Here is a 14,860-nt window from a genome sequence, read left to right on the forward strand (position 1 = left end):
TTTTCCCTAGATTTGTTCCCGATAAGGAGTTTTCTGGTTCAGACCGTAGACAAAGAGGCCGAGAAGGACCAGTTCAGTTTGAGGAGGATCCTTTTGGTTTGGACAAATTTTTGGAAGAAGCCAAACAGCACGGTGGCTCTAAAAGACCCTCAGATAGCAGCCGCCCCAAGGAACATGAGCATGAAGGCAAGAAGAGGAGAAAGGAGTAGATACTTTCTGCAGAGTGAATGAACTGTTATTCATAACCCTAATGATGCAAGTCATATGGGGGAACACTTTGTAAATGGCCAGGATAAAAACTAAATCTGGGTGTCAGAGCCCAGCACTACTTTTTATTATAGGAGAAAGGGGGGGGGATGGAAAAAGTCTACTTTGAATTATTTAGTTTTTTTAGAGTGGGTTGTGTTTGTGCTTCTCCCACCTTTTGGCATTTATAGAACATACTACCCCACACATGAAATTAAGGCCACTTCCTTTCGAGTGACATTAGTACTTTGGGGTTAATATTTTGTCTAAGAATGACTGCTTATAAAGTTACCCCAACCACAGTGCGTAGAAAGAAGGATGTTCGCATATTGGAACTGTCCTGCCAAATTATGTTTGCCCCTGTTGTGCTCTATTTTAATTTGGAGTGGGGAAAGTAAGCTCTTGCTTGGTGCAGCTATCTGTTTCCAATAAAAACATTTAGACAAAATTTCCAGTTTTGTTTACTTTATTTAATAGGCAGTGATGGTCTCAAAAATCTTACTCTTCATCAGATGTTTGGTCCCCTTGCAAAGCTTTGGGTTTTTGAGCTTGAACATGGAGCTGGGGGAAAAAAAAAAGAAAATCACATAAGCACTGTAAGGAAAGGCAATGTCTGCAAAAACATTAAAACTGAAAACTGTTGTTTTATTAGGGAGTCAGCACCAGGAAGTCAAAGTATGTTATTTGTTCCTTGTACTTAAGACTCTCTGAACTTCAATTAAAAATTGTAAATCAGTCTGGCCCAAGGTCACATAGTAAGTAGAAAAGCCAGGATTTCAACCAGGGTCTCCCTGCTGTTTCCACTGTTCTGTGTTGCATATACCTTGCTAACCATTAAAGTGTCTTCTTGTACTTCCCTTTCCAGACCTTTTAGAACTGGGCACTCTCCCACCACCACCATTCTTTAATAAACATTAAGTTACAAATCTTCCAAAGTCCCTGTCATTTCACACTTCTGACCTATTTAACTGATATACAGAAAGCTCATGACATGATATAGAAAAAGATTTACCTTTACTCCATCAATAACATGATTTTCCTGTTGTAGTGCATTGTGAAGTTCTTCTTCTGAAGAAAATTGAATCCAACCCATACCTCTGTGAAAGCCAGTCTCTTTGTCCTAAAAATTCAAAATTTAGGAAGAGATTAATAATCATGAACTTGAGAAAGTTTCCAGGAGTTCCAAATCAAACTACCAACTTTTTCATCTGCCAAAATGGAGTAAAAGACATTTTAATAAATATCAAAAACCCTGCTTTCATACAAATACTCTCCTATTTACCCAAAGCTTAATCTCTGTTAATCATAACACTCTCTGCTTTTCTACTGCCACTGGAGAAATAAAATATGAGTAAAGAGCTTTCTGTGTCATTCTAGATATAAACCATTAACAGCAATAGTCAAGCGAAATTTTGATCACATAAAGAAGTACTCTTCCTGTTTCTAACTTCTTCACTTTTAGAAACTAGAAAATTAACCCTTAAAACCTAGGTGCATTTCTAGTAATTTCTGAGACTAACCACCCTCATCACAACTACCACCATTAATCATCACATGCTCCTAATGAAAAAGGAAAAAAAAGTTACCTTTATTTACCTAGTTCTAGACTTCTGGTTAATTTAAGCAGTTCTGCTACTTCCCTTGTGCAAAAGACAGAGTGCTTATCATTCAACCTATACATCAGATTCTATATGTCTTATACATCAGAGATTCTAGTGTGCTTAGATGTACCCTGCCCAGCCCTCCAGCCCTTCTATGTAAAAAATGCCAAGATGTCTATTCACTCAATGTACATCATCAGTCTTGTTACAAAGTTATGTTGTGCTCTGCCCCCAAAAACACATTCTTGGAAATTGCCCCCATATACCTGGAAGGTAAGTTTATAAGTATTAACCTAGAACACAGGAAAAGTTTCTGTTAATGTCCCAGTGATTCACTCCTTACCTCATGATGATTTCTAAAGCACTCTACTCCACTGGGCCATTTCCATTTGTAAAGGCATTAACATTTTTGTGCTAAAATTTAGATACTATGTATCTAAAATTGGAACCTGGATTTCTAACTTGAGTACAATGAACTTGTTACTAGAAACAAATTTTCTTCCTGTTACACATTACTTAATTTTCCCAAGAATCAAAACCTTCTCATGTTTAAATCTAAAATCTGTTAACTCCAGGTCCTAAATTCTTTTAACAGGGAAATGGCAACCAAGAAAAATGTTACCTTTTGGAGAAACTTTTTTTATTTTTTAATATTTTTATTTATTTATTTTTTGGCCGGTGGCATGAGGGATCTTGGTTCCCCCACTAGGGATCGAACCCTTGCCCCCTGCAGTAGAAGCACAGAGTCCTAACCACTGGACCACCAGGGAATTCCCAAGAAACTTTTTTTTAAATGCTCTTCAAAAAATACAAATTTCATACACTTTTAAAACTATTTTTTATGCTTATAGATTTTCATGTCTGTAATACACGTCTCATTTTTTTAATCAACTATAAATCCCATTGTATCAATGAATTAGTATCTATTTAACCAACCCCACTGATGAACACTTAGGTTCTTTCCAATTACGATATTATTAAACAATGCTGTTTTGAACATTCTTGACCTCACATTTCTGTAAAATAAACTCCTAGAAATGGAACTGCTAGATCAAAGCAAAGGCAAATTCTTACTGTTAATAGATTTTGCCAAATTACCCTTCAGTGAAGGTATCAGTTAACTTCTCAACAATTGCAGTACCAGTTTCCCTACATCTTTACTAGCACTGGATATGCATAATCTGTTAGATCTTTGGAAGCCAAGTAACATTAAACCAAGCGTTAAGAATTTAAGTTGCTTTAAGTTGATACTTTACCACAGCCTTTTCAGTGCCATGAGGAAAAAAGCAGTTTTAGTGAAGCATGTGTAAACTCTCTGTGTACTCATGTCACACACCCCAAAAAACAGTAATCTAGAAAGTCCACAGAAAAATATAGCCCAGGATAAAGTACAACAACAAATCTGTAGATTGATTTCTTTTTTTTTAAGACTTTTTTTTGGAATTCAAGGACTCCATTACATTTTTTTTTTAACTTATTTACTTATTTATGCCACACCCCAAGGCTTGTGGGATCTTAGTTCCCCCACCAGGGATTGAACCCACGCCCTCCACAGTGAGAGCACAGAGTCCTTACCACTGGACCACCAGGGAATTCCCTATAGATTGGTTTCTAAACCCTCATGAGGAGGCAATGAAAATGTAACAAATATAAGCACACACAAAAAGCACTCAACTCAATGAGGATGAAGGTTAAAATATTCTCCACCAGTTAGTTTTATGATAAAATTATCCTCTACTCTCTGAAGTCCTTATTACAACACTGTAATAGACAAAATTCCAAAACAGCCCCAAGATCTCCATGTGTCCCACCATGTTGACCCTGTATAATCTCTCCCCTTGAATGTGGGCAAGGCCTACGACACGCTTCTAACCATAAGAATATAGCAAAAGTGATGGGCTATTGCTCCCTTGATCAGGTTATATAGTAAGGATGATGGGGTGTCACTCCAAAGACTACATTATAAAACTGTCTTACCAGACCAGAGAAACTCCCTTGCTGACTTTGAAGCAAGCTGCCATGTTGGGACTAGACCAGAGAAACTGCCTTGCTGACTTTGAAGCAAGCTGTCACATGGGAGAGAAGCTGGGTAACAAGGAACTGCAGGCAGTTCCTAGGAGCTAAGAGCAGCCTCCAGCTGAAAGCCAGCAAGATAGCAGACACCCCAGTCCTACAGCTGAAAGACTAATTCTACCAACAACCTAAGGGAGCTTGGAAATCAATCTTTCCCAGTTGAGCCTCTGATGAGACTGCAGCTCCAGCTGACACCTGGATTGCAGCTACGTGAAACTCTGAACAGAGGACCCAGCAAAGCTATGCCTGGACTCCTGATCTGTACAAACTGTGAGATAATGTATGTGTGTTGTTTTGAGCCATTAACTTTGTGATAATTTTATGCAACAATAAAAAACTAACACAAATACCTCAAATACCTAGGATAAGATTTATTTTTTTAAACCACTATCACCCATAATTTAATCAACAAAGACTGAACAGCTTCACTTCATTACAAATTCTATAAACTGATAATGCTTTCACACAAAAAAATCAAGACTTACAGGATAACATTACTACTTTTTTAAAAAATACTCACAAAAGGAACAGTGCACTTTCGTACATGGCCAAACTGTGAAAAGTGTTCTCTCAGTTCACCTGTATAAGAAGAGAAAACTATTAAGAGTTGTTAATTTTGTATCCTCCATCCTAGATTGATACAGAAACCAAAAGGGCTCCTAGAGCTCCCAAACTTCTTGTGAACAGGAGTTACTTTGTATTCCCTTGAAGCCTTAAGATCTAGGAAACAGCTATGGTATTGATTATAAAATTGTAATGTACTAGATTTGGGGAGGTGATGGGGTGGGAACATGGACAGATAAATTGCTGAGTTGACTGTAATCTTCATCCCCAGCAAATACTGAGTGTCTTCACCACACCAGGTACTGTGCTAATAAACGCATGGATTATAATCCCTGAGAAGATTACACAGAAGACAGAAAAACAATTACAGTACAGCATGTTGTTAGCTATATTAGAGATTTCCAAATAAAATCTCAATTTACTTGCCTTTCATAATTTACAGTTTACATTAGGTTAAATCGTTGTTACTCTTAATAAAATTTGTTGAGTCGACCCTACCTATCCTTCCTGCCTTACTTCCCATTGCATGCCCATAGTTACTTTCTAGTACAACAAATGAAAATCTGTGTATCTGTCCCGTGGATTCCTGTCTTTGCCTGCTGTTCTTTCCCTTTAACATGTCAGTAATCCAATCTCCTTTTGCCTAAATTGTATCTATCCTTCAAGATCCAGGCCAAAAACATTCACAGATTTTATTGGGCTCCTACTGCAAAACAAGACAACATACTAGCCCTGTGAGGCCTCAAAGATGAATAGTAGATTATTTTAAAGATCAAAAACTACATGATCAGCGTGCCCGCCTCCAGGAAGTGCGGGGTGACGACGTAAACTCGGGGGTGAGAGACTAACATGTGGAAACTCTGCACCCCGCACCTGCTGCAGAAGCTGTGCAGGGCCGGGTGGGTGCGGGATCGGTACGTCATGATGCTCTCGGCGCCCAGGAAGAGCGTGAAGCGCGAGACTGGGACGAGGAAGTGTGGGTGCTACTTTTTCCTGAACAGCCTGCAGCTGCAAACCAGAACTCACAGGTTTGCAGGAGCCCAGGCTCAAATTTAACCGCGCAGCAGTGGTTCACCCCCAGTGTAGTTCACCAGGCCTGGAGACTCGAAGGTGTCCAGCAAACTTGGCCGTATGCATGCAGCTGAGGCCTCACAGCTTCCCCAATGTCTCCAGTGCTCTGGCTGCGCGCCCAGGTGTATCTCGTTGAGGGGGACACGGAGGGCGCCGGCAGCTTCAGGGCTTGCTGCACACCTTTGGAGCCTGCCTCCCCCAGAGCTTCTGCTGAATCCTTACCGGATCCCACCTGGCCGCCGCTGGCCTCCTCCCCGCCGCGTGGCTCCCCACCCAGACTTGGATAAGTGGGTACCGTGTGTCCCTGACCAGATGGCTGTGCAGATGGCAGCAGGGTTCCCGGTTTCCTTTTGGCCCCGAAGCTGAACGTTCGTGCTTCTCCTCACTCTGCCCAAACTGCCTGCAGCCTTCAGGTGTGTGCCCACTGCCCCTGGTTTCCCAGGAGGTTACCGAGCAGCCTCACTGCATCAGCCCGACTTGTGCTGTGAAGAGACCCTTCCCTTGCCCCTGTGAAACAGCCTTTACTGGCCTGCAACTCTCGCTGAGCCTATCAGCTGCTCCTTCTCCTAACTACTGTTTTCTGTTGTCGATGCAAATCAGCAGCCTAACCTTAAAATACTGAAACACTGAAAATACTGAAGACCTTTTAGCTAGCAGGCAGCAGCAGGCAGAATAGTTCAAAATAAGCATTGTTCACCTAGTAGAGTCAAACTGAGGCATACACAGACCTTCAGGGATGTGAGTGTGTAGTGTGTGAGTAGTTGTGCTAAAGTTGGGAGTAGTAAAGGTGATGACCCACAATACTACGTTGCAACACACCAGTGGATCCATCGAGAAACTAGATGTTAACCTCAATATAGGACAAAAAGTCACTTAACTAAATTCGTTCTCTAAGAACAGGAAGTAAAAGAAGAAACAATACATTAATTTGTCCATCTCTACCAAGAACAAATTAACAGCTCTGGGAAGCATAGATAGGAAGCTGAACCGTTCTCTGGAGGTTGATGTGATCATTGGGCATGGCCAGAGGAGAGACCCCACAAAATGAACATAGATCCTCCTTCCTGAGGTGTAACAGTTAAACAGTGAGGAGTCTTCAAAAAATTGCTTCCTGAATTAGGTAGTGACATCTACACATACTGGCTGCAAGCAGAGATGCACAAAACCACCCACAATCTAAACTCAGTCATTCTTAACATTCTGTCATATACACATATGTATATGCATGCATATATATGTAGTTTTTCAAAAACATTTTTAAGTAAGATACACACATCAGTCCCATTACGTCTCTCAATACTTCAGCACTCCTGTCCTAGGAATAAAGACATAATTTATAGCCACAATATCATTATCACACTTACAAGTCAATGATAATTTCCTAATTTCATCTAACTCCCAGTGTAATAGAGAAGAACTTTTGTATTCTATTACAAGTTAATCACTAAAGGGATGTTGCCTATAAAGCTTAAATTATACATAATGGCCCATCTCTGGGAACCCTGCCTCCCTGGTAATGAGTGTTAAGCTAAAATACCTTTGTTTAGCTTATAGGAAATGTCCTGACCAGGCCCACCTGTGAATGGCTGTACCAAAGAAGAAATTAACACATCCCCTCCGGAGTCTGGCTGGAATCAGGTCTTTACCCGCTTCCCTTTCAGTATAAAAGAAGCCTGAATTTTAACTCAGGGAAGGTGTTTCTTTGGAACACTAGTCCACCATCTTCTTGGTCTGTTGGCTTTCCGAATAAAGCTGCTATTCTTTGCCCCACCCAACAACTCAGCTCTCAATTTACTGGCCTGTCGTGCAGTGAGGAGCACAAGCTTGGACTTGGTAACACCAGTATATATTTTAAATTTCCAAATTGTTTCCTAAATGTGTTTTTAAAATTTACCCCCTCAACACAGGATCTATTAAAAATCACACATTAAATTTGAAAAAAAAACCCAAAACTACAGGATCGCTTTCTCTTCTGTACTACAGTGCTTGTACTTTCACTGATTTACATTTCATGTTACCTGTTTCACCACCCTAGTTCATCTAAACCTCACTGGTTCAAAAACTGCCTATATTTGTTGTTTGTAAGTCTCCTCACCCCCACCACTATACCATAAGCTTGCCAAGTGTTGAGTCCACTATGTCCACAGTGATTGATAAACAACAGGGCAATATTTGCTGAATGAATAAATAAATGTCCAGTAATCCTTCAACCAGCCACAGGGGCTAAACTTCTGAAGTGCTCTAATAGTTGATCAAACCAGTTGGCAAGATCAGGCTCTCACACAGAACATATTACTGGAGGATAAACAAAACTGTTTTAAACCAGGTATTAAAAGTTCTAGAAAACATTCACTTCCAAAACAAACTAGCTCTAGAAAGTAACCCTTTTCCCAAATTACCTACAACTGTTATGGAAAAACAGCTGCAAGCACCAAGAACAATGCCTACCACATAACAGATACTCCTTAAACATTTGCTGAATGAATGAACTGAGAGAGACTGTAGTCAAAGTCGTATTTTATACAGTCTTTGAGGATCTTGAGCAAGTCCATTATGGTCTGGAAACGCATCTGCAAGATGCTTGCAGAAACCCCTCGGCCTTTCCAGTTTCACAGGGCCTAAGCAAGACATTCTGCTGGGTGTGGTCTGAGAAGGTGGGGCACAAACTGATCTATTTCCCATTCTACTACCTACACTCATTCCATTCCTTGTTTAAGGGAGCTGACCTGATACATGAATATCTGCAAAAGTGACCATGGATTTTTAAATTTTTGTAAGCATATGTAAAAACCTTAACTCAAAACTGCAGCTGACAAAAATCAATGTTGGTGAGAGATTTCAGTACTGATTACTCCCAGCCCTGTATCTCCAGCCTAGGCCTCTCCCATGAGCTTCAATTTTTGTAATCATGAAAACAACTATCATTTATTGAGTACTTACTCTGTATTGAGCACAAGTCTAAGCAGTTTACATATAAATTCATTTAATCCAATCAACAATCCTAGGAGGAAGTTATTACTGACTCCATTTTATAGATGATGAAACTGAGGCACGGTAGTGAGCCCTTTTCCCCAGTTACTTCCGTTAGTCAGGTTACACAACTACCAAATGGCCAAGCTGGAATTCTAACCCAAGGAGTACGGTTTCAGAGTGCATTTCTCCATCGATACACATCGTCCTCTGTCCAACTAACGGAGACCTCACAGGTTTTTCAAACTAAACACATTTAAACTTTACTCCTTATCTTCTTTCGATCTGCTTCTCCTACATTCTAATCACGAAATTCACCAACGCTAAAAACCTGAGAGTCATTCCACCCTTTCCCCCATCCGTACTCTTCCCCCATTCAAGCCATCTGTCGATTTTGTTTGGTTAACATAAGTGAATCTGACTCTTCCTTCTACCACTACCCTGAAATCCTCACCTTTGAGCTAAATCACTGAAACTACTTCTTGCCACTTTGAATCCATCCTCCACCCTGCAGTCAAAATAACTCCTTCTAAATCCTTCGTCTGAAATTTCCAAGTAATTAAACCTTTAAACTCCGAAAGGCCAGAGACCGTGAATACGTGCCCCCAAAGCTCAAGGGGCATCCCTAAACGGCTAATTGCAAACAAAATTTCTTTCTACTCACTGGCTTGCTCAGGAGCATACTCAGCCGCCTTAATCCAACCACCACGCTGATTTAAGTGCTCCGCAGAAAGCAAGGTTTTTCAGCATTGCTTGGACCTAAAACTTCCGCCCCTACTACATCTCCAACTCACTCGAGGCCGCGGTCCACGGAATTTTTCTGACAAACGCAACGGGCCGGCGGATATTCGTACGCAGTGCCATTGCGGCCCTCGCTGCCGAAGCCGTCATCTTCAGAATGAGGGACCTCCAGTGACCTGAGGGCACGACCCCGGAAGAGCCTGCCTGATCCGGAGCACGGAAATCAGCTTCCGGGTCAAAGGAGGCCGGGCGGCGAGATGGGGGAGATGGGGAAGATGGCGGCGGCCGTGGGGCCTGTGGCGACGCTGGCGGCGGAGCCTGGGGAGGACGCCTTTCGGAAGCTTTTCCGCTTCTACCGGCAGAGCCGCCCCGGGACCGTAGACCTGAGAGGGGTCATCGACTTCTCGGTAGCCCACGCAGCCCGCGGCACGGGGCCTGGTGCCCACAAGGTACGGAGAGAGGGGCGGCGCGCGCCTCTCCGTCGCCACGCCTCGCTTTTTGGAGAGGTTTCAGTGTTCTCCTAACCTCTTTTCGCTTACAGGCTGATGGTTATTGAGCGACCCCCGCCTTCCATGGGTGCACAGTTGAACTGCCCACAAAGTGTCACACTTTGGCGATGGAGGGCTCTGTTGACCGTTTCTCCACGCAGCTATTCCTGGCTGCGGCCTCGGTCAAAAAATGCCTGGGAATTGGTGTTTATTCCTTCCATTAACTGTCCATTCGAATTTGCACCTAGATTTGTGTGAAAACCCCTAAACCGTGTTCGCAGACGTTAGGGTAGCGCTCTACAACTTGAAGAAACCAGTTACCCGAGTGTTCCCAGAAGCCGTTGTCCATGAAAGGCCCTGTCTTCCCTGGGACTTTTAGAAAGAGGGCATTGAAAGATTCTGAGATAATCCCTCCAGGTTGAAAGTAAAGGGCAACTGAATCCAAGCACTATACATTATTTCTACCTTATTTCTGCATTATTCCTCGTGGAAATTGAAGAAAACACGGGGGGAGGGGGAGGGGACACAGGGAGAATCACAACTATAACGTATGTTTTCTTTTCAGTCGCTTTAACACTGAAGATAAATCCCTGATTTGCCATTGGTGTTGTCCACAGGTGGCTGGATGAGGCATTCTTTTCAAGCTTAGTGATAGAGCTCAATAAAATTGGAATGCTATAGTGACATCATATTTGTCTAGAACTCAGCTTCTTAGAAACTTCATTTGTTAGCAGAGATGGTCTTAGAGTTGTCAAAATAACATACAGAAAGTCCAGAAATAGTGTACTTGGCTCATGGGAGAACCCCTCAGACTTTCGTTCAACTCCTTTTTCACATATTTTACCGTAATACTTACATAATTTTAAAATGGAAGCCACCTGAGAAGGGGACATTGTATCTGGCATAGTACCTAAAACAGTGAGTACACAGTAAATGCACTATCTATTGAGTACATAAAAACATGGGTAGTATTTCATTCTCCAGCTCAGAACAGATTGAAAGTAGCAAATTAGAGAAGAAGAAAGTTGCCATTAATAAGACATCAGGTGAGAGCGGAGGAGAAAGTGATGGCTAACGGTCTGACAAGGGAGGAAGCAGAAAAACTTTAAAAGGCTGAGAGGTTTGATTCAGCTTAGAATATGATAGATTAGGTCCACAAACTTCTTTCCAGTTTGAGGGTGTTGCTGAATTACAGTGCAGTATTAAGTATGGTCTATTTAAGAAATCATTATGAAATGTTTGAAATAAAAACATTCTGTTCTCTGGGTACTTGAAAGAGTTAGGTGGTCAGGACTCTCAGAGTTTCAGATAGCCATTTCATTATAGAGAGTGGATATACAGCAATCACTTGTTGGTAGTTTGTCTGGAAATCTACATTCTTGGCAAAGTTAATAGATTAAGAGATCATCATATCTTTTGGGGAGAGAACATTGGAGGTATTCTAAGGCAAGCCAGACCCTGAGTTTATTATTAATACAAGAATAGTTTGTTTTTTTTAAAAATATCCTTAGTTACTTTAGTGACTGAATATTGGATTTCTCAACTAGTTTAATGAGCCATCCATAAGATACTCTTAAATGCAAAGAAACCTTCATAGGCCCCTTAAAAGCTTAATTTTTAAGTAATTAACAAAGACAAAAAATTACAAGTTTCATTTTGAAGTTCCATCTAAGAGAGCAAATATTGTACTTTTAGCAAACAGCATTCCCAGTGTTTTATTGAACCATTTTTTCTGAGTGGTTTGAGCACTCACCCTCCCCAGCCTGGTGTTCCTCATAGCTCTGTTTAAACACCATCTGTGTACAAGTTCCTCAGGAGCATTATTGTTAGCCCTAACTGAAGTAAATAGCATTGTGACTTAAGGTATTCCATATACCAAACACCTTTCATAATTCAGAGTCCTATAAGAAATCACAAAGGTGTGGTATCATAGGAAAAGATAGTCTTAAAGGCCAAAGTCAGTCTGCTTCTCATCGTTACTTCAGTTTTGTATAGCTCTGTTGTGTTTATTAGTACGTAGCTGAGGAAACTGAGGTTCTAAGAAGTTAAGTGACTTATCTAAGTCTTGCATTAAGTAAGTGATAGAGCTAAGTTTAGGACCCCAAACTTATGACTCCTAACTGCCCCATATCAGAAATGCCTTTAGAGGTTTGAGATTCTCACAGTTAATCTGTAAAATAGCTTTAGCCCACTGACTTCTGTTTCCTTCCTGCCAGGTGGTCAAATCTCACCTAAATGTGTCCTCAGTCAGTGACCATGATGCATACAGAGCTGGACTTCAGCCGGTAAGCAAGTGGAGAGCCTACGGACTCCAAGGTTATCCTGGTGAGTGCACTTGAGCTCAGAAGGCAAAATGAATCATTTGTCTAATTTTGGAGGAGGAGTTAAAATCCAGTAAACAGACAAAGAAGAAAACTAAACACACAAATATTCCACTCCCACACCCCTCCTGAATTCTGCCATGTCTAAGATTTCCATTTATTTGGCATTCCCAAAGGATAGAACAGGAGTCAGTAATGCCTGCCTTATAGTGCAGAAAGTGACAAACCAGGTACAAATCAAAAATTAGGACACTGACTTTGGGCTCCCTGCCACAGCTCTGAACATCTACTCTGGCAAAAGAAGCACTTCGAATTGATAGAGTAACTCATAATGTTCACTCAAGTCACAAAATCCCTACATTCGCAAATGGCATAACAACTTAAAAATTGTTGCTTTCATCAAGGCTGAATTTTTGAAAAGAGAATTAAAGTTAATGAGATCAAAAGTCCTAAAAGACTAAATAATCTAGAATTTTGAATTTTAGTGATATCAGGTAGTTCATTTTACAGATAGAGAAATTAAGATAATGATGAAGGGTGGGTAATGTTATTAACCTTATTTCTAGGCTCATGGGACCATTGTGTTGATAGATTAATTGTCATGAACGATTTAGAAAATTTGCAAATGCCTTATTTGGCCAAACAATTTTATATTTGCATCCTGTTTCTAGAAGACATAAAGTTAACATTGCACTTGTGATTTCAAATATGGATCAAAAGCAAGAAAAATTCCTTTAAAAAAAATTAATTTTCGTTGTTGCAAGGGCCAGGTCTGTGTTACAGTTATTAGTACATTATCAGCACTGAAGTATATGTTGATAACATTGGAAGGGGTAACAGCTTTAAAACTTTTATAAAAGGCCTTGTGCACTTTAGTTCTATATTAAAGAACTAAAGACCAGTTTTGTGTCTGAAGTCACAAAGGAAACAGTTGAATGGTGGCTTTTATATATGAAAGCATTGCTCTTCCTGAGTTTGAGTAAATGAGGAGCATACATCACCAGTAGTGTTTTGTGCACCTTTTGTTCTTGAATGCTGCCCTTTACCTTTCAGGCCTTGCTCCTGTTTTCATGGCCATGTTTCTGTTGCTGTGCCTTCTTTCCTTAACAGATTGTTCAGACTACAGAGTTATCAATCCCACTTCGGTTTTCTATTGTCCAGATTGGATTATACCTCATTTTATTGTGCTTCACAGATACTGTTTTTGGTTTGTTTGTTTTTCTTTCTTACAAACTGAAGGTTTTTGGCAACGCTGCATTAAGCAAGTCTGTCGGTGCCATTTTCCAAACAGCATTTGCTCACTTTGTGTCTCTGTCACATTTTGATAATTCTCGTAATATTTCAAACCCTCCACCAGCAAAAAAGTTACAACTCAGTAAAGGCTCACATGATGGTTAGCATTTTTTAGCATTATTTTATATAATTAAAATAAATTTTTTAATTAAAGTGTGTTCATTGTTTTTTTAGACATAATGCTATTGCACAGTCAATAGAGTACAGTAGAGCGTAAGTATAAGTTTTATGTGCACTGGGAAACAAAAAATTGGTGTGACTTGCAATATTTGCTTTATTGCCGTGGTCTAGAACCAAAGTTGCAGTATCTCTGAGGTATGATTGTACTTGCTATTTGAGGTTTCCTAGGACTTCACACTTAAGCCACATCATTTGAGTTGGTACCTCATTATGTTATGTTTCCTGCCATTGTAAGCTGCATTTAATTGAAGTACAATGTCCAGAACATGTGGAAGGAGTCTCCTCTTACTCTGACTTTATCAGAAGGATTATGTTTACTTCCGGATCCTGCTTATTCTGAAGGAACCTGAGTATACCACAAGCTGTCCTTACAAGAGTGAGCAGGAAGGTGATGGGTCTGAAGACCAGAAGCTGAGCCTGGGGAAGAGTAGACCTGAGTGGGAACATGACAGCATCAAACATTTGAAATTTTGTCGTACACAGAAAGGGGTGGGAAGCAATGCATACTAGTGATTAAGGTCTGACACCAGATTACATGGCTTCATGTCCTGGCTCTATCACTTCCTACTGTATGATCTTGGGCAGGTTTCTTAATCTCTCTTGGCCTCAGTTTCCTCATATGTAAAATGTGTCTAAAGATAGTACCCACTTCATAAGGTTAGGATTAAATGTGGTGTACAGGTAAAGTACTTAGGTCACTGCCTTGCACATAGTAAATGCTCAGTAAATGTTAGCTACAGAGTTAGAGGCATTTATCAAGAAGAACTGACAACTGATTTGGGGTTGCTGTATGTGTCAGGACCTGAGACGAATGCATGAAAAATTAAAAAGAGGCAAATTTTAACTCCATAAAAGGAAGACAGCAGTTGTCTGGAATGGACTGCCTATAAAAGTACTCAGTTTCCTGTCACTGTTCAAACTTGAATTAGATCAGAAGTATTCTTCCTTTGATGTGATATCTTTGTGGGTATTATAATATTCTTATTTTGTGAAATAGTGGTGATAGCAGGCAGTAGGTTAATGGAAATTTTTTTCATATCTTTTTTTTTTTTCTTTAAAAATATTGACAGTCCTGTTATTCCTAAATTATTTGGAGAATTTGACTAACACATGACATGCAGAAGTAGCCTCCAACTTATAAGTGAATGTCCATTCCTGTCCTCCAATTTTAGAGGAAAAGGGATTGCTTCTGTTCAAAACTACTCCCTTCACCCTTTAATCCCACCTTCTTTTACCCCTTCCAGCTTTCAAGACCTTGCTGTGTTCCTTTCTTCTCTTCTGTTTTCAACCAGTTCCTTTCTGCTGGCTCTTT

General features: G+C 40.5%; 3 protein-coding genes across 5 annotated transcripts in view; 2 read left to right on the forward strand and 1 right to left on the reverse strand.

The window, feature by feature from the left end:
* The window catches only part of SNW1 (SNW domain containing 1), a 34,904-nt gene extending 34,210 nt beyond the window's left edge, over positions 1-694 (forward strand). Inside the window, exon 14 of the mRNA XM_068541957.1 lies at positions 11-694. Within this exon, the coding sequence (XP_068398058.1) occupies positions 11-209 (199 nt within the window). The 3' untranslated portion in view covers positions 210-694. The remainder of the gene's footprint in view (positions 1-10) is intronic.
* SLIRP (SRA stem-loop interacting RNA binding protein) lies at positions 695-9,467 on the reverse strand. 2 transcript variants are annotated; one of them, XM_068541965.1, is made up of 4 exons: positions 9,320-9,467; positions 4,441-4,499; positions 1,259-1,366; positions 695-807 (listed from the first exon to the last, which is right to left on the reverse strand). In XM_068541965.1, exons 1-4 carry the CDS (start codon positions 9,414-9,416, stop codon positions 745-747), a joined length of 327 nt encoding a protein of 108 aa, XP_068398066.1. In that variant the 5' UTR covers positions 9,417-9,467; the 3' UTR covers positions 695-744. The 2 variants fall into 2 exon arrangements, with proteins under 2 accessions (XP_068398066.1, XP_068398063.1); XM_068541962.1 differs by having other exon boundaries at positions 4,441-4,517; positions 9,320-9,465.
* A 56-nt stretch (positions 9,468-9,523) lies between these two features.
* ALKBH1 (alkB homolog 1, histone H2A dioxygenase) overlaps positions 9,524-14,860 on the forward strand; it is a 30,120-nt gene continuing 24,783 nt past the window's right edge. The window contains exons 1-2 of one of the 2 annotated variants that reach the window (XM_068541974.1): positions 9,524-9,715; positions 11,971-12,079. In XM_068541974.1, coding sequence (XP_068398075.1) covers positions 9,524-9,715; positions 11,971-12,079 — 301 coding nt within the window. The remainder of the gene's footprint in view (positions 9,716-11,970; positions 12,080-14,860) is intronic. The other variant, XM_068541979.1, reaches the window with a different exon arrangement.

The sequence above is a fragment of the Eschrichtius robustus genome, chromosome 1, assembly GCF_028021215.1.
Source record: "Eschrichtius robustus isolate mEscRob2 chromosome 1, mEscRob2.pri, whole genome shotgun sequence".
Classification (NCBI taxonomy): domain Eukaryota; kingdom Metazoa; phylum Chordata; class Mammalia; order Artiodactyla; family Eschrichtiidae; genus Eschrichtius; species Eschrichtius robustus.

Bases quoted from the DNA above. Each gene is read 5' to 3' on its own strand.
- SLIRP (XM_068541962.1), bottom strand. From the start codon at position 9,416: ATGACGGCTTCGGCAGCGAGGGCCGCAATGGCACTGCGTACGAATATC. The intron at 1,367-4,440 runs GTGAGTATTTTT...TTGAATTTTTAG, and splicing joins GAAAGTGCACTGTTCCTTTT to GACAAAGAGACTGGCTTTCA. The intron at 808-1,258 runs GTAAATCTTTTT...TTTTTCCCCCAG, and splicing joins ATGTTATTGATGGAGTAAAG to CTCCATGTTCAAGCTCAAAA.